Source organism: Asparagus officinalis, unplaced genomic scaffold (genome assembly GCF_001876935.1).
Source record: "Asparagus officinalis unplaced genomic scaffold, Aspof.V1 AsparagusV1_Un53, whole genome shotgun sequence".
Lineage (NCBI taxonomy): Eukaryota > Viridiplantae > Streptophyta > Magnoliopsida > Asparagales > Asparagaceae > Asparagus > Asparagus officinalis.
In genome coordinates, this window is record NW_017972319.1 from 298,111 (window position 1) to 317,637 (window position 19,527).

The 19,527-nt window shown below is 35.2% G+C and overlaps 1 protein-coding gene across 4 annotated transcripts; it reads left to right on the plus strand.

Moving 5' to 3' along the window:
- The first annotated feature begins 1,319 nt into the window (after positions 1-1,319).
- Positions 1,320-18,045, plus strand: LOC109827135 (SNF1-related protein kinase catalytic subunit alpha KIN10-like). Of its 4 annotated transcripts, XM_020394096.1 has the most exons (13): positions 1,320-1,579; positions 1,711-1,826; positions 4,154-4,212; positions 12,597-12,788; positions 14,155-14,339; positions 14,787-14,969; positions 15,275-15,406; positions 15,519-15,704; positions 16,097-16,186; positions 16,289-16,372; positions 16,475-16,615; positions 16,704-16,949; positions 17,614-18,045. In XM_020394096.1, exons 4-13 carry the CDS (start codon positions 12,602-12,604, stop codon positions 17,725-17,727), a joined length of 1,548 nt encoding a protein of 515 aa, XP_020249685.1. In that variant the 5' UTR covers positions 1,320-1,579; positions 1,711-1,826; positions 4,154-4,212; positions 12,597-12,601; the 3' UTR covers positions 17,728-18,045. The 4 variants fall into 4 exon arrangements, with proteins under 4 accessions (XP_020249685.1, XP_020249687.1, XP_020249686.1 ...); XM_020394098.1 differs by lacking the exon at positions 1,711-1,826; XM_020394095.1 differs by lacking the exon at positions 4,154-4,212 and having other exon boundaries at positions 1,321-1,579.
- The last annotated feature ends 1,482 nt before the right edge of the window (positions 18,046-19,527 follow it).

Genomic DNA, 19,527 nt, shown 5'->3' on the forward strand with positions numbered 1-19,527 from the left:
AATTGGATGTTTTTAATTTATTATTATTGCTATTTATTGCTGGTGTCAACTTAGATTACTTTTAGATACTAAAAAGGGATAGTAAACTTCAAATTGAAAGTATCTTAATAAAAGAATATCAAATAATTATTCTTTTCTTTGGCAAGTTCAAAAATTTCAGCCTTTATTGTGATTTTGAACATTTGAGGGTGTGTTTTGCAATTTTTAAAAATTTGATACGATTTTTAAAAAAATTTAGATTTTAAGTTGGGTACTTGTAATTTTTATGTTTCATGTATTGGTGGGAAGTTTTTAAATGTTAGGATATTTCTTGTAACTCTAAAATTTTGAGGGTGTTTTTTGTAATTATTGAAACTTTAGATTATTTTTTACAAACTTTAAATTTTTTGTGGTCTGTTGATAATTTCCAAATTTGAAGTTTGCCAATTATAAGTTTTGAAGTTTCAGGTTATAAGTTTTGAAATTTCAGGATTTTTTCTGATTATTTAGAGGAAGTTTTTGTAATTTTTCTAAGTTTGAGGTTATTTTTTATAAATATTAATTTTCAAGTGTCTCATGATAATCTCTTGAATCCATCTATGTTATTTGTAAGTTGGGAAATTTTAGAATTTCAGGATGCTTTTTTTGTAGTTTGAACTTTTATGGTGGTTTTTATAATTTTTGAAAGATAGATGATACTAATTGTAAATTTAGATTCTTTAGGGGTTGTTCTTAATTTTTAGATTTTATGTTTGTTATTTTAACTTTTGAAAAGTCAGGGTGTTTTATGTAATATTAAACTTTTTGATGGTATTTTGTGTAATTTTTAAAATTTTTTGGGTTTTGTTGTAATACTTTATGTATTATATTATAATATGTTAACTACATATGATTTCTTAATCTTATTTTTTTTAAATTGTTGAGTTATAAGTAGTTCATGTGAGATTAGTATAGAATATGATTAATATTAGGATAGATTAAGATTTAAATGAAATATTCAAAATAGTGTTTCATGTATTTTATTAATGTTATTTTTTAAATTGTTAAGCTATATGTAGTTCACGTTGAATTAGTGTAAGATATAAATAGGATTAGGATACATTAAGATTTAAAAGAAATATTCAAAATTGTGAAGAGTAATATTGACTATGAAAAGCTTTTCCAAAACTCATGCTTTTAAAGAAACTACTATATATGATATATATATATATATAGAGTGTAAACAAATACTTTGAAGGTATCAAATAGCAAAAAGGGATAAACTTTGGAGTACGAAAGTAAAAGTAAGCCGAAAAGGAGCCAATACACGAGCATTATTTTATTCTTTTCCTCTCCCTCTTGCCTCCAGCGACACCTGTGCTCTCCTCAACAGTCCACTCATGTACTGTGTATGCGCACCTCAGCTCCCCAAGCATGTCCTCCAGCTTTTGGAGTCTCTCTCTCCTCCCCTCTTCAACTCCGCTCTTTGTCTTTACACTCTAATATTTTATTCCCTTTCCTCTTTTGTCTCCAATCTATGATTGATTAAAACCCCCAATTCCTTGAATCAATCGGAGCTCCTGTTTCCCTCCAATCCAAATCCGCTTCAATCTAGCTGCAGGTAGCCTATTTCGTGTTTATCTCTTCATTCGTTGATGACCCATCTCTTTTTTTAGTTGCTAAAGCTTAATTATTGCTCAAATTTTTGTGGGACATGTTTTATTACGATTGTTGGGTATTTTTCTATGACAGGTTTGGAGTCTAGTATCTTGTGTTTTTCTAGAGCAGTTGGGAGTTTAGTGGATTATTGAATCAGTTAGAGCTCCTATTTCCTCCAGCCCAAATCTCAATCTTATCAGCTTGGATCAGTTAGTATTTTACTTGTTTTGTGTTTGTTTCTAGATTATTTGATGACCCATATCATTTTGTTTGGTAGTTTGTGATTAGTTGAGTAGTTATTGATTGGTAATGTCTACTTTTCACTGAAATTTTTGTTGGTAGATGCTTTTGCTTCCATTTATGTTTTATTGCACTTATTTGGTAAATTTTTTATGATGGGTTTAGTTAGTTCTCGGTGTTTGTTGATTGTTCTTTTGTATTTGTAGGGAGTCTAATATCACTTGCTTTCGAGAATAATAGGAAGTTTAGTGTATTGTTGAATCAGCTGGAGCGCCTACTTCCTTCAACCCAAATCTCAGTCTCATCAGCTCGATCACTTAGTGTCTAAAACATCTTTTGGGTTTTTTTCTTGATTATTTGATGAGCCATATTTTTTTTCAGTTTGTTTGTGATTAGTTAAGTAGTTGTCAATTGGATAAAGTTGTGATTAGTTAAGTAGTTGTTGATTGGATGAATTTTTACTGAATGTTTGCGTCTAGATGCGTTGTCTCGATCTATCTTCTGTTACAGTTTTTGGGAAAATTTCCATGATGGGTCTGCCTAATTGACTTTTATATATGCTAAAAGTTAGTTCTCGGTGTTAGTGGATTATGAAAGGTGATGCCTTTGAGCCTCTTCACCTCCATTTGTGTGTTTGTAAGCGTCGGAATGCCCGACGTGTATATTTTGTAAATTTTTTTTAAAGTGGTGCTGTTATCCATCAGAGAAGTAATAATATTTGAGTAGGCTAATCTCTTCTTGACCAAGCCGTATCACCAATCTCAAGAAGAGTAGAGCAATCCCTAAATATTTACTCCTTACATACATATTAGAATCACTTTGTTTGTAAAAAAAAAATTTGTGAGGTGCATGCGTCCAGAAATTTATTTCTTTCTGTTAATTACTCTTATTAAAAAAACCTCTGATTAATAGAAACCAATTAAATAGACATTAGAAATTAAATACAGAAAGATATTGATCTTATTATCTTTCTAATGTATTACAAAATTGAAGAGAAAGAAGATGGGATCATAGGTCTCTAGAAGATGGGATCATAGGTCTCTAGACAATGTTCTGGAGCCCTCCTCCCTTTCAATATGAAAAATACAGAGGACCTTGTCGTTGTTTCAAACTCTTAAGTCTCTCTTCTTTTCAATCTCTCCGCCTTTTCTATCTTTTCTGTCGTTCTTTTATGAGGTACTATCATCCTCACAATAAGTTTTATATATAGGGCTTGTTGATACATAATTTTTTTTGTGCGTCTACAAATTCCCCCCCTTGGCTTACGTGCTCGGTTTTTTTAACCGAGTGTGCGAGCCTAAGTTTTTTTTGTTGTTGCTGTTGTGCTATGAATTTTTTTTAAGTTTTAAAGACTTAGGATTAGTTTATTTAATTCAAATATGAGGAGTCCTTATCTAATTAAAATTACTAAATTAGTAGGAGATAGAATCCAATTTAAAAGGGATATTAACAAATTTTAAGATAGAATCCCAACATAATTTGAAAAGAAAATCTAATCCTACCCCCTAGCTTACGTGCTCGGTTTTTTTTAACCGAGTGCATGAGCCTAAGTTTTTTTTTTGTTGCTGTTGTGCTATGAATTTTTTTTAAGTTTTAAAAGACTTGGGATTAGTTCATTTAATTCAAATATGAGGAGTCATTATCTAATTAAAATTACTAAATTAGTTGGAGATAGAATCCAATTTAAAAGGGATATTAACAAATTTGAAGATAGAATTTCAACAGAATTTGAAAAGAAAATCTAATCCTATCCTAGTTAAGCTTCACATAGCTATATATATGTGTGTGTGTATTTCTTTTAATTGATATTATGTTAGATTGTTTGACGAAGACTACATGTAGACCTCTTTCATTCTCTTTTTTTAAGACGAAAAAATTTTTCATTACTATTGATTACTGTTAACATATGTTCATCCTATTATTGTTTATGTATGTTCTTACTGTTCATCCAATCCCTGTTCATCCGTTTTTACCCGTCACTATTCATTTGAGCACTATTCATCCATTTTTACACCCGTTACTATTCATCCGAACATTGTTCATCATTTTTACCCATCACTATTCATTCGAATAGTGTTTATCCGTTCCTGCGTTACTTTTTTTTTTCAATTTTTTTCCACACATGCCTCTTTTTTTAAATCTCTTTCGTTCTTTACTCCTATTTACATAATCTATCTTGTATTTTTTTTGAATTTTCTGTTCATTTTTAAAGGTCCTCATGTTTATTTTTTTAACAATAAGACCCTTTGGCTTTTTTTATTCTGATATATTTATTTTATTTTATTTTATTTTGTAGGTTCTATTGTCGATCCACTACATAAATTATTGACTAGTTTCCTATTTTACTACCACGAGGTAATACAATTTTGTTATTTCTTATTGAATGAGACTTAACATTAATTAGTTGATATTCTGTATAGGTTTCTCAATTGTAACTCGTGGAATTACAATGAGTCCTTCTGTCAAGTTTTTTTGAGGCATGGGCCATGATGCAACGAATAAATTTTAGAAAGCCCTAAGGCCTTGCTCCTTAATGCAAAATAGATGAACATAGCCTTAATTCATAAAATAAGTTTAGACACCCTTAGGTTTTTTTTTTCAAAAGTTTATTCTCAAGATGCCATGGGGTTAAAGTATGGAGGCCAAATTCCAGAACGGAGGATCATTCACCTCGAAAGCTTCATGTTTTGAGAATAAATTTTTTTGAGGCGAGTCATGATGTAGAAAATAAATTTTACTTTTAGAAATCCCTAAGGCCTTGCTCCTTAATGCAAAACAGATGAACATAGCCTTAATTCATAAAAGTAAGTTCGGAAAACCTTAGGCTTCTCTCCTGTTTCAAAAGTTTATTCTTAAGGTGCCATGGGGTTCAAGTATGGAGTTCAACTCTAGAACGGAGGACCATGCACCTCGAAAGCTTCGTGCTTCGAGAATAAATTTTTTGAGGCATGGGCCATGATGCAGAAAATAAATTATAGAAATCCAGGCCTTGCTCCTTAATGCAAAATAGATGAACATAGTTTTAATTCATAAAATAAGTTTAGACACCCTTAGGCTTCTCTTCTCTGTTTCAAAAGTTTATTCTCAAGGTGTCATGGGGGTTCAAGTATGGAGGTCAAATTTCAGAACGGAGGACCATGCATCTCAAAAGCTTCATGCTTCGAGAATAAATTCTTTTTGAGATATGGGTCATGACGCAAATTTTACAACCTAATGCCTTGCTTCTTAATTCAAAATAGATGAACATAATTTTAATTCATAAAAATAAGTTCAGAAACCCTTAGGTTTCTCATCTGTTTCAAAAGTTTATTCTCAAGATGTTATGGGGTTAAGTATGGAGTTCAACTCCAGAACAGAGGACCATGCACCTCGAAAGTTTCATGCTTTGAGAATAAATTTTTTGAGGCATGAGCCATGATGCAAAAAATAAATTTTAGAAAACCCTAATGCCTTGTTCCTTAATGCAAAAGAGATGAACGTAGCCTTAATTTATAAAATAAGTTCATAAACCCTTACAATGAATCCTTCAATTTCCTCCTTTGGGAATCACTTTACTAAGTATTTTGTATTTAGGAGTTCTTTTCTTTTTGGGAAGAAGAGGTCGACCTGCCCCCGTTAATATAGGGTTGTTCCTCGTAGCTTTAACCCTTTCTTTGAAAGCCTGTCTTTTTTTTTTTATTTCTTGCTGACATAAGGTCTGCCTTGATTGGTATAGAGTTGTTCAGGTTTTGACATCGAATCTTCGTCATTTGTTGTAGGCAACAGGATTTCTGGTAAAGCTGAGTCTTACCTTGGTATTAAAACCGGTATTGCGCTACTAGATTTTGTATCCTCAACAAACAAACGCTTCTTTATGTGGGATGATGGAGATTGTTTTACTGAACATGTGAGGATAGGAAATGACGTTGGAGTTTTACTTTTCCTCTCTATTATAGTCGGTGGAGTTGAAGGGGACAATAATTCTTTCATATGTATTACATGATGTGGCACCTTTGAGGGAGTCATTTGTGATGATGATTCCTCCATAGGGCGATATGATGGTGGTACATAAGGTACTACAGAGGATGATAATGTTAAAATGTCTATGCACTTAGGCTAAACTTTTTTATCTACTTGACTAATAGACATCATATTGGCGGATTGTCCTCCTTTCTTAAAATTTTTAAGCAATGTAGGATCAATGCTTCCATCATCAATCATTTCTTAAACTTTATCTTTAAAGACAAAATATTCTTCTAAAGTGTGCCCTGGCATGTGATGATACTTACAATATCATCTATCGTCGTGCCTCTTATTATTTTCATTTACTTGGCGAGGTTCAGGCAATTGTACAAGCTTCATCTTGGTTAATCCCTTAAAGAAATCCTCAACACTTCTTTGGGAAAGGAGTACTCCTTTTCAAGTCTATCTTTTAGACTTCTTAGCTTTCCAGCACCATTAAACTTTAAATTCTTTGACTAGACATTAGCCTCATTTGGTCGTACTTTTGTATATTATGTTGTCACAGATGTCTCCATCACATGCTTATTCTTATCACGGGTGCGATCTCTCTTTCCTTTGTCTAGCCCATGTTCAAAAAATTTATGGTTCCCTTTGTCTGAGCGACAATTCAACTGATTGAGATAATTTTCTATATCAGTTGACTTAGATGCAAACTCTTCATAGGCCGTACCCCTTGAAGATGAACTGTTATTTCTGGTCGAAGATTGTTGTCGAAGATTGTTCATGCACATCCTGGTTCTGTGATTGGTTGAGGACAATGGAGACTCAAGTTTCTTCATCTGTTAATAAAATCAGTTGCCCTCTCATTATGGGCTTGCTCTGTCCGAGTTAATTCAGTGATGCCCATAATCCTTTGAGTATTATAGAAGCGTTGTAAGAAGGCTTTTTGCATCTGCTCCTAATTTCCTATTGATCCAGGCCGAAGCTTGCTATACGAAGTGAATGTAGGACCTGAAAGTGTTTGAACAAACTATCTTAATAGGAGAGCTTCATTATGAGCGATATCTTGGCATGCTGCCATAAAGTGAGCGATGTGCTTATGTGGCGAACCATTTCCATTGAATTAATTGAGGTTGTCGATAATTTGCAATGAAGGGAATCATGTCAATTTTAGCAAGATAAGGCTTTGTATAGTCTGGTCTCATTGCATACTGATTTTGCATTAATTGTGTCCTGACCCCTTTATTGATGAGTTTTTGTACTGTATCAAGTGAAACTGTAGTTGAGTGATGCTGAACATCTGAAGCATTATTTGTTGAAGTGGAAGGACTTGTAAAGGTTTGTGCCCTAAATTGAGGTTTGTGCCCTAAGTTGAGTAATTTCTTCTTTCTGTTGGATCCCTCTTTGAAGTTGTATTAATTTATCATCAAGGGACATTTCGTCAGTTATCAAAACTTGTTCTACGCCTAATATATTATGTTCATATTCTTTTTCTACACTATTAGTGGTATCATTAGAGTGAGATCAAGAATAAGAAGTGGATGATTCATTATTATTATTTTCAACTTCAAGAGATATAGACCGTAACCTAGACTGACTTCTTGTCACAGGATGATTCAGTACAATAGTACGCCTCCTTTAAAGTACATATCTGCATCATCAGTCACTAACAAGCATGACATTCATGACATGATTGGGAGAAGAATTATTCAAATCAGACACCGTGGTGATTTCACATAAGTGCTCACATAACCAACAAACTCGCCTTCGATCTTCAGAGGAAAGATCATGGCCTGCCCTATCTTGTAAAAGCAATCAATACTGGTTCATAGTGATGAGTTGGTTGTTGATAATACTGATGCTGATGGTGGGTGCTTTCATAATATTTATAAACATGAGTGTCTTGCCTTTCATTTCTTTGAAGCGTGACACGTTGCAAATGATGTCCGAAGAAGTATCGGCCTCTAGTCTTATAATGAGTTGGTTCCGCAGTATGATACCGAGGAGATTGTCTTCATTCCCAGTGATTTTCGTTTGACTCAGAAATATGGCTCTGAGAAGATAGGGTTGATTAATATTTAGATTCATAACTTATCGGTTTACCCGAATAGAATTGATAGTGCCAAGAACGTGGAACATCATTTTGACGAGACCTCACTCTAGGCCTGCCTAGGCGAACATGCGAGGGGTTTGTAGACAATTGCTTTGACGTCTTGGTCATTAACCTGAACTTGTTGCACTGGAACAGACACTACCCTACTTGGTGTTTTTAAAAAAACTTTCCTTCTTGATAGGGCTTTTTTGGTTGTTGAGGGTTGGGCAATTGAAGAGGAGAGAATTCTCTATCATAAGAATTTGTTCTAAATGCCTCCATATCTCGAGAGCATCCAATATGAGGGAACCCCTTTGAGCAACATAGTGCCTCATTTCAACTGAAGATGAATCTATGCTCTCTTCCATTACTCCCTTACCCTTTCTAACATGAAAAATGGATAGTTTCTCCTTATTGTTAAGGGTATCTTTAGGATCCTCACGGATAATAATATCGGAAGCACTCCTCATGTTTGCATTAAGCTTTTGAGTATTAGGAATATGAACTTGGACTGAGGACGATTTCCTCATCCTTTTCTTCATAGCCTTAGTCACTACAGGAGTAAAGCCATCATCTTCCACTTCAACATGCATTGGGTGAATAGGATATTCAGGTTGCGGGACAGCGCATGGCGTTGATCGCGGAATGTTCTCCGCTGTAGCCATCTCCACGGGAACCAGTACCCACAATGCACCAATTTGCACAGAAATGAATTTTTGAGTTGTGCCATTAACATTTGAGTTGTTCACATGATTTGTTATTTTACCTGCGAACAATAAATGCAGAAATAATGTTTTAGTGTTTTGTGCATAGAATTTTTTTTAGTGCTTTATGCACAAGATGTCATCTAATATTTACTTTCTAAAAGACGGAGGGGAAATCATGCTCCTACTGTGATCGCCAAAAAATTTGTAAACGTTGCAATGCCCGACGTGTATATTTTGTAAAAAAAATTCAAAGTGCTGTTAGTATCCATCGGAGGAGTAATAATATTTGAGTAGGCTAATCTCTTCTTGACCAAGCCGTATCACCAATCTCAAGAAGAGTAGAACAATTCCTAAATATTTACTCCTTAGATACATATTAGAATCACTTTGTTTGTAAAAAAAAATTATGAGGTGCATGCTTTCAGAAATTTATTTCTTTCTGTTAATTACTCTTATTTAAAGAAACCCCTGATTAATAGAAAGCAAAGAATTAAATAGACATTAGAAATTAAATGCAGAAAGATATTGATCTTATTATCTTTCTAATGTATTACAAAATTGAAGAGAAAGAAGATGAGATCTTGGGTCTCCAGACAATGTTCTGGAGCCCTCCTCCCTTTCAATATGAAAAATACAGAGGATCTTTTCGTTGTTTCAAACTCAAGTCTCTCTTTCTTTTCAATTTCTTCGCCTTTTCTCTATCTTTTTTGTCGTTCTTTTGTTATCCTCTTTTTTTATTTGACGAAAGAAATGTCTATTTATAGGGAAGCTCAGGGGAAGTTATTGCCAAGTGTTGAAAAATGATTGGGGGGAGTTATGATAACTTTCTTATCGAAACTTCCTTATCAAGATTGTTACGTTCGTTTATCATAACAAACATTTTCTTTGTTTTTCACTTTTCATGTATCTATCTGCTTATCTTATGTCTTTCTTAAAATAAATGTTATGTGAAGCCCATATACCTTCAAGCTAAATTTAGGTTTGTACGAGGACGAGTATCATTGAGTTAGATTTTTCATTGCTAAGGCTTATGATCACATAACACCACCAATGTATTGAAGTTGATATGCACCCTCTAGTTTGAGAATTTGATTGTGAAGGGATGAAGCATGCGTTTTTTTGTGTTAGATTAATAGAGGGTTCACATACTCTCAAGTTTACATGAGGTGTTGTCATCCTCAACTTGATTTTCATTTATATGAGATACTATCTCTCACATTGATTTTGATTTATATGAGGTACTATCTCTCACATTGGTTTTGATTTTTATGAGGTATTATGATCCTCACAATAAGTTTCATTTATAGGACTTGTTGATACATAATTTTTTTGTGTGTTTACAGTTCTTCTCTGTTGTTTGATGTTTACTTTTTTTGGACCAACTATTAATGTGATCACCTTCCTCACAATAAGTTTCATTTATAGGACTTGTTGATACATAATTTTTTTGTGCGTTTACAGTTCTCCTCTGTTGTTTGATGTTTACTTTTTTTGGACCAACTATTAATGTGATCACCTGTTACTGTTCCACTATGAACAGTATAGGTATTATCGCTTGCCCGTGAACAGTGCACCAATTTAGGGGTGTTAGTATTTTTTTTTCTTTTGGCTTTTTTAATGACAAGTTTTTGAAGAGATTGATTAAGAAGGATAGTTGAAAGGAGTTCATAATAACTAGGCTTTACACCTAAGGGCCTCACAACCAAGGGCTTCATACCCCAAAGTGGCAAATCACATGCTAAAGAACACCTTGTATGGTCAAGAGAGAATTCTCATAACTCAAGATTTTTTTATTCATAACAGTCTATGCCTTTTAGAGTATTTAACTTATTTATGGAGAAAATTAAATCTAGAAATCAAATCAAACCCCATCAAATCCTAATAAAAGGTAAATAAAGATAAAACCTCACACAAAATAAAACCTCCAAGATCCTAAAAATCACAAATCAAATTCTAAGAAAATCTTGCCTAAAAATGGAGATTACATTAAATGTTATTACAATAAAAAATATTCTAGTAAATCCTAAATACTATTACAAATCAAATCGTTGTGGATCACAGGATCTTCAAGATGAGTTGTAAAACCTGATATTAAGTTGGTTGTGGGGTTCTGAGATAATGAAGTCAACAACCAGATTAGCCTAAGCCCGGAGTCTGCATTGCATATCAATCTTACATTCTGCTTCTAGGCTTGACTAGATTTTAGGCTCTAGACTTAATTCGAGCTCATGGATCAATATTTGACTCAATTTCTAATTTGAGTTCAAGTTCTTACTCTCCTTTAGGTTCGAGTTTAGGCTTGAGCTCTAAGTCAATTTTCTTCTTTGGTTCCGCTTCTCGTTTGAGTTCAAGCTCGGGCATTGGATCAATTTTTTTTATCTTACTCTGTTTTTTCTTCTGACTCAAGCTCAAACTTCGGTTTTGGATTGAACTTAAGTTTTGATTGAAGGTCCACATCTAGCTGGATTTGAAACACTTGTGTTGGCTTTACTTCACGATTTGAAGAGAAACAATACATTCTATGTGAACGGTGAAATCATGTGGGGACCACACCCACAAATGTGAGCACAAGATCCAGCGGATCTTTTGTGAGGCCCAAGCTTTGAAAACCGCATCCAGGCTAAGCACGCCCCCTGCCTTTACACAGCAGTCCGCACCCCCTCTGCGTTTTCTCCAAAGAACATTGCACTTTGCCAGCCGTCCTTTGCTCCTGCTTTTCGTACTTGCTCGCTGCCAATGAAGAAAAGAAGAAGCCAACTTTGTTCCTTGCCTTGCACTTTTTCCTGCAGCCAAACCTCCTTGCACACACAAAACCCTAGAGAGGAATAGCTATTTATACCTTGGAATCTTGTGCTTAGCCTGGATGCGGTTTTCAAAGCTTGGGCCTCACAAAAGATCCGCTGGATCTTGTGCTCACATTTGTTGGTGTGGTCCCCACATGACTTCACCGTTCATAATTCTCCACCTCGACGAAGTTTTTTCAAAACTGAGCCGACACCAACCAAACAAATGTCTCATTTGTTACGTCCAGTACGAAGTGAAACGATTCACGACAACGGACTCAATCCACAACAAGTCGAGAACCCAAATGAGAATGCGAACACTCTCCAAATGTTGGTATCAACTCACCAAATCGATCTCACCCCATCAAAATCCAACCCATCAAATCGGCTGCATCATAAAGACTACCTACGTCCAGTATTGATTCGACTAGACTGCGACATTTGGGGCTTGGCCATTCCAGTATTGATTTCTCGCATAGATTGAAAGAGGGTGCGAAGATCTGCAGTTTAAAGTCCAGTGAACATGTTGATGTGAGCAAGAAGACCAATGTGAAATTTGGCACCTCTATTCACCGTGCTAAGGGTCGTTCTGGAGGAGTTCACGTGGATGTTTGGGGCCTCTATTCACAGCAGTCCGCACCCCCTCTGCGTTTTCTCCAAGTGACTTGGTACTATTAAATAAAAATATTCTTGTAGATCCTAAAATCTTTCGATCAACAATACCTGCATCAATTGTCTTCCTTAGTTATTGACTTGGTACTATTTCTAATTTTATGCTGTTAGGGTAATGCTGAAGATAGTAAGAAGTAACAATGCTGCATCTGGGTGAATATGGGTAGGCCTGCAAATGGACAGGTCATTGTCTAGATCTGGCTAACCTGAACCCGACCTTAAATCGATTAGCTACATTTTGATGATGGTTGTAAATTGAGCAGATTGGATTGAGGATCAATAATAATCTAAACCAAGAACTACATATTCAGACCCTAACCCTACAACTTTTCTAGGACATTACTTTAATATATAAAGCATGTATCACAATACTATTTGTAGCATGATGCGATTTAGCATTTTGTGAGCATGTTTTACCTGGTTATCCTAGTGTCATGTTAGATTTCAGCCTCTGATAAGTTATTTTTTAGTTCAGTTCAATAAGTTCACATGTTCCATTAACATTTCTTTATTCTGAAACCAAGTTTGTACTATTTATCACAGAAATAATGGAGGGGCATGGTAGAGGAAGTCGTGTTGCTAGCGTACTTCTGCAACGTTACAGGCTTGAGAGGAGACTGGGAATTGGTTCGTTTAGTAAGGTCAAGAGTGCTGTACATATATTGACAGGGCATAGGGTTGCCATCAAGATTCTCAATCGCCGCAAAATGGAAAAGTTGGAAATGGAAGAAAAAGGTATCTCATAAAATGATATATCTTCTTTTGTCATTACAAGCTTAGAATCATATTATATAATACAGAAATATGCAACGTATATTCTTTGGTAATTTGATTAGTCTGGTTGCAATTCTTATTCCCAGGAAAAGTTTTTGTGTCTCCTGGTATGTTATCAACTCATTGGGAATAGAAGTTTGAGTTCTTTAGGTTATTTAAACTCTCTAATAAACAATACTTTCGAGATAAATGAAACTACCTAACATTATTAAAGTATCAACATTAGCGAATGGATTTAGTTAAATGAGGAATCTACTCGAGCAAATCAGGAGACTAGCAGTTATGTGGTGGAATCCTTTCTGTTTACAATATATTTTGACAGAGGATCAAATCAGGAGCCTAGCCTACAGAACGCCATGCTATTCTGTACTGATAAGTAGGATGCTCATATGGACTATCCACTCCAATGATAATTTGATGCAGATCCAATTAATATGGTCTTCGACAACTCGCGGAGGAGCTCCTCTTGTGAAACAAGCTAATATGCATTGCAGTTGTAGAACACAAATGGGGACAATAAATCATAACTGGTTCAGGCAGGTAGATCATGAGGTACTAATAAGGGTGACTGAGTTGTTTGTGAGTATTTATTGTCTTAGAACCTGCAACCTGTATCATGAAGCATATGAATTTCTCTTAGAAAAATTTGGTTCAAAGAAAAATTTGGTTCAAGGTCTATTTGGCTTGTGTGTGCTTCCAAAGGAAGAACAATTCCTTCGCGGAAGTCTTCTATCATGGCCACTTTCTCAAATAGAACCTGACTATTCTTTGCTGGAATAAATCTCTTCGTCAATATGACAGGAACCTTTAGGATTTTGTCTAGGTGGAGCTTGGCTTTGCATTTACCATTTGTATGTCTGATTGCTTGTATTTAGAAATTTTATTAGATCTCTGAATTACTTGTCCTGTGTTACCGATACCGTTATGCGTTTCTTGAAATCTGTCTTCGGTTGCACTTTTTAGCGCTTCATTTTTTGAGTAATGGATAGTCCTGAGTCTAAGAATAATTGCCTCTTTCATTTTTCATAGGTTTATGATTTTTATTTCCAAAGAAAAACTCTGTATAGTTGATGAGTGTTGACATGCTCTCCTATTTTAATTGCAGTTTGCAGCGAAAAACTTTGTTCTGTGTTAACTATGCTGTTTTGGTGCTTCTTAAGATCTGTCTTCAGTTGCAATTTTTTACGCTACAATTTTTGAGTAATGAATAGTACTGAGTGTAAGAATAAGTGCCTCTTACAGTTCTCTTAGGTATATGATTTTTCTTTCCAAAGAAAAACTTCGTATTATTGATGATTATTCACAAGCTCTCCCATTTTAATTGCAGTTTGTAGAGAGATCAAAATACTGAAACTTTTCATGCATCCTCATATTATTCGGCTTTATGAGGTTATAGAAACACATTCAGATATCTATCTTGTAATGGAGTATATCAATTCCGGGGAATTATTTGACTATATCGTGGAGAAGGGTAGATTATCTGATGATGAGGCTCGGCGCTTCTTTCAACAGGTAAGCTGACATTTTTCTTCTTATTGTTATGAATTGCAAATCTTGGTACCTTTCCATGTCTCAATTATCATGAAAAAAGGAACTCGTGGTTGAATAAGATAAATTCATACTTCCCTTCGTTGATGTTTCAATTGGTTCCTAGTTGCTTTTATATTTAGGCACTTGCATTATTATATACTTGAGCGTTTACTTTGCCTAGAATTATACTTACGAACATTTATTTTTCTTATCATTTGTGCTATTATACAATTCTTACATTAATCTCTTCATTTCACAGTAGAATAACTGGTTCATGGCAGGTAGCACATACACAATGCAAAATCCTATTTTTATTGAAAGTATAAATGGTTATTATTATTATTATTATTTTCAAATAAAGGTGTTCAGTTTTTACATTTTCCACCTTCTTTTACCTATTTAAAATCTTTTGTTTTCTGTTGGAAACAGATTATATCTGGAGTCGAGTATTGCCACAGGAACCAGGTGGTTCATCGGGATCTAAAGCCGGAGAATTTATTGCTAGATTCAAACTTTAACATCAAAATTGCAGACTTTGGTCTAAGTAATGTCATCAGGGACGGTCATTTTCTTAAGACTAGTTGTGGAAGCCCAAACTATGCTGCACCAGAGGTATGCATTTTTTTACTACACACAAGTTTTGTTGCATATTCCATTTGTTTCTTAGGTGACAAAATTATTCAAGTGTGGTGAGGGTTAAGGGTAAGGGCTTTATACTCTCTCACTTGCTTCTGTAGATTGTGTGCCCTCATGTGGGCCAAAACTTTGGTTATATTACACAACAATAGTTTTTCTAAATCTGCTTTAAATGTGAATGCATACCCAGTGCATTTGAACCCAATACACCAAAAGTCCGAAGTTGTGATGAAGACTGGGGGTGATAATTTTATACTCTTAACAAGTTATTTGTCGTACAGGTAATATCCGGTAAACTTTATGCTGGTCCGGAGGTTGATGTCTGGAGCTGTGGTGTTATCCTCTATGCTCTTCTTTGTGGCAATCTTCCTTTTGATGATGCAAGCATTCCTAATTTATTTAAGAAAATAAAGGTATGCAACTTAGAGATACACAATTAGCATTCTGAACCTTTTCACTGTTGAGAACGGCTCATCATCCAAATAGGGGGAAAAAATCATGCCATCCTGCATTTTTTTTTGTTAGAGTGGGATGTATACGCTTCCCAGTCATTTGTCTCCGGGAGCAAGGGATCTGATTTCAAGAATGCTCGTAGTTGATCCTATGAAGCGAGCGACCATTCCTGAGATACGTCAGCATCCGTGGTTCCAGGTTCAGCTTCCTCGCTATTTGGCCTTGCCTCTGCCGGACACAACGCAGGGAGTGAAAAAGGCATGTACCTTAACAAGTATAATGATAACTTTTTTACTTAGTGCATTTTGTTAACATATTCAGATATGCTGATAATTGTTTGTGTTGTCGACCCCAAAAACATACCTCTTAATTGAGCAGAAACTTAATGTGGATTAAGATTTGTGTTTAAAGATCTGAATGTTAAGTTGGGACATGATAATTTTTATTCGCTTTTTCTTTCTCGTGTACTTTCGCCCTTTGCTTCTGAAGGTAAATATAGATAATTGTATGTGCTGTATGTGGTGACCCTTGCGATCTTCGGGTCTCATTTGTTTTGTTTATTTTGTGAATTAGCATTGTTTATCCTTTGGTATTTTTGTCTCACCTACTATTTGACCCTGCTTTTTTTCACTACTATTCTTTTTGAGTAGATTAATGAGGAAATTCTTCTAGAGGTGGTTAGACTTGGTTTTGAGCGGAACCAGTTGGTTGGATCCCTTATCAATAGAATCCAAGATGAGGTATCCCATAAAAGTACTTCTGTTTAGTAATTTTGTTTTTGTTATTTTTCCTTATTTGCTTCCTTTATCCATTTTTTACTAAATATACGAGAATTTAAACAGGCAACTGTTTCTTATTACTTGCTTCTGGGCTATAGACTCCACACTTCTAATGGGTATGCCGGACTTGAGTTTCAGGAAGCTATGGTGCAATCTCAATCTTTTGCTTTGTTTTCTCATTGATTATAGTCATTTAGTGCCAAGAAATATTACTTCCTATCATTCTAATCTTTAAATGTTTCTCTCTAGGATGTTAGTTTCTCTAATACACAGCCGTTTGCTACTGCAACTTCAGCATTTTCACATTCTGTACCGAGAGCTGTTGATGATCAGGGTACTAGTTGCAGGCCAAATTTCCCTAATGGAAGTAAATGGACTCTTGGCCTTCAGGTAATAGTAGTCTTTTGCTTCTATCAAGCTCATATTTATCTGCCCTTGGTGTATATTCTAAGACATTGAAGGGCCATTGATTTGGCAGGCAAATGCTCGTCCTTGTGATATAATGAAAGAGGTCGTTGGGGCACTTCATGTATTGAGTGTGTGCTGGAAAAACATTGGAAATTACAACATGAGATGCAAATGGAAACCTGGTTTACAGAGCAATTCTGAAAGATGTGCTAGTAACCCTCTGTATTTTGATCATACATTAAACAATGACTTTGTCATTGTCGAGAAAAATGATGTTCCTGCAGATCAATTTAATACAGTCAAATTTGAGATTCAGGTATCCCTCTCTACGCACACCCACACCCACACACATGCACACACTTACAGGGTAAGGTTATAACACACAGGGTGTCCTAACTTAATCTGTTATAGTGATGTATACATTCTAAACTTCATGAAGATAAATGGGGGAAAAAAATCACGTAGATTTAATATTTCTAGCATGTGCATCTCATGATCTAAAGATGAGCAGTCTGTAACTAACGAGTTGGGTTTTTTGGAGTTGCTTGAATTACATAATATAAAATTGCAAACTGTTAAATTTTCATTCACTTGGGTTTTATGATCCGTGAATAACAATGGATATTTTGGATTAACAATATTGATGGACAAATGTGTACTTTGATTGGTGTGTAACTAAGTTACATGATGTATTGTTACCCAACCTACATGCACCTATGTTTACCGAGCACGGGTCAAATTTGAGAAATCTCTGACATCATGGCTACAGATATTATGCTAAGCCTACAAACATGCTTTGGTGCTTGTCAGATAATTATCAATCCGCATGATTGTCACTGGAATTAGTATCATAAATAGATGTTTCTCTTTGTTTTTCTGCGATGTGATTCATATCAATGTGCAACCAATGTTTTAAAGTGATGCCTATCAATATGCAACCAATGTTTTAAAGTGATGTCTTCTTAATGTTTTCGTCACAGCTTTATAAGAACTTCGATGAAAAGTATCTCCTCGACGTTCAGAGGGTTGAAGGATCACAGTTTCTCTTCCTCAGCTTATGTTCTTCACTTCTTCATCAGCTTAGAGTCCACTGATGGGTTTTCCATGAACTACATATATGTATTAATTCAGAGGTTATTGTTGTGAAAAGAGCCTCAAGTTTGCTGTAAATATGCGATCTATTATATAATGACTGCTCTGAGAACTTAAAACATAGATATGGATTGGGAGAGATGGATTCATAGCCGAAGACATTTGTTTTCTCTCTCTCCCAATTTTAATTTAGCAAAGTTGCTTGTTTTTGCTGGTTTGCTTTGTATGTAATTGACCTTCTCATAAGGGATGATAATAGTCCGATCTGAGGGTCACACAAATTAATTAATCATGTAAATTCAAAAACTTTTGTTTATTTAGACCTGATTTTTTGTTGCATTGAAAAAAGTTGTTTTCTTGGTTTATGAAGTTTCTTGCAACTTCTTTAATTGAAGGTGCATCTTGTTTAAATAATTTGTTTATTATATGCTCGTTCCTCATTTGTCACTTTTTACACTTTTACACACTCCTTTCAAAAAAATTCAAGGAGATCATTTACATTTTTTTTTTCTGCTCTCCATGTTACCTGATAATTATGCATTACCTGAATCCTTGCTAATTTAAGATATTGAGATAATTTTACATTACATTGTCAAGTTTTAAATCACAAAGACAACGATCGGTCAGTATTTGTCTATTATGTTTTTTATTATTAGTTTATCGGTTTTATTTAGTGTTGTAAATCTTCTTTTTTAACTAATTCTACCATGAATTCATAGAGGAAGGGACAGAATCATAAGCTAATTCATTCAAATTTTTTCTGACCGACTACATTTTATAAGAGACTGTAGAGAAATTTGGAAAATTCAGGTTTTTGCAGATTCTGTGTCATAAGTCGACTCATGCACAGGCATAAGTCGACTTATGGTAAGTCGACTTATACAGACTGTTAAGTCGACTTACGTTCTGCTCTGGATTGTTGGTTTTTTGCTCTGCCAAGTCGACTTATCAGGTCTGATAAGTCGACTTACGTTCTGTTCTCCAGTTGTTGTTTTTCGCTCTGCCAAGTCGACTTATGCAGACTGTTAAGTCGACTTATGACGGGTTTTTTGGAAAGTTAGAGTTCCTATTTGCAGTCTGTTTGGGTTTCTGTTTTGGTATAAATACCAATACGATTTGAGGGTTTTGTAGGAGAAAATCTGGGGTTTTGGAGCACAGAAAAGAGAGATCTTTCTGAGCTATTTGTTAGGGTTATTGGTTGAGAGATTGAGAGATTTGTTGGTGAGATTAGTTGGTTCGATTGAGCGATTTGTAATCTCAATTTGTACTCTCCTTCTCTATTAGTGAAAACCCACCCCCCCTTCTTGCCCCGTGGACGTAGGCAATTGCCGAACCACGTAAAACTTTGGTGTTTGTGTTTTGTTTGGTCTTTCTCTCGGCGTTTGTTGGTTTGGTTTCTCAAAGCATCATAGTTGGTTGTTTGTTTGGCTTCCGCGCCGTGCACAACAAGTGGTATCAGAGCTCGGGCTACGCTTGGGCTATTTGGAGGAGTAGATCGCTTTGGAAGTTCATCTAGGGCTTCGTTTGGTGATAAAGGTGGGATCTTTTTGGTAAAAATCTCGTCTTTTTCAGTTTGGATCTATTTCTCGTTTGTTTCCGCATTGGTTTGGTGGTGCCTTGAGGATTATGGCCGAGAAAGAAGGAGTTGTGGGCAGTACTTCCGGCGTGAAGACCGTCCAAAGCTTGAATATCCACTCAATGAAGATTGATGTGGAAAAGTTCAATGGCACAAACAATTTTGGACTTTGGCGATGCGAAGTCATGGATGCGCTCAACGCGCAAAATTTGGAAGATACGTTGGA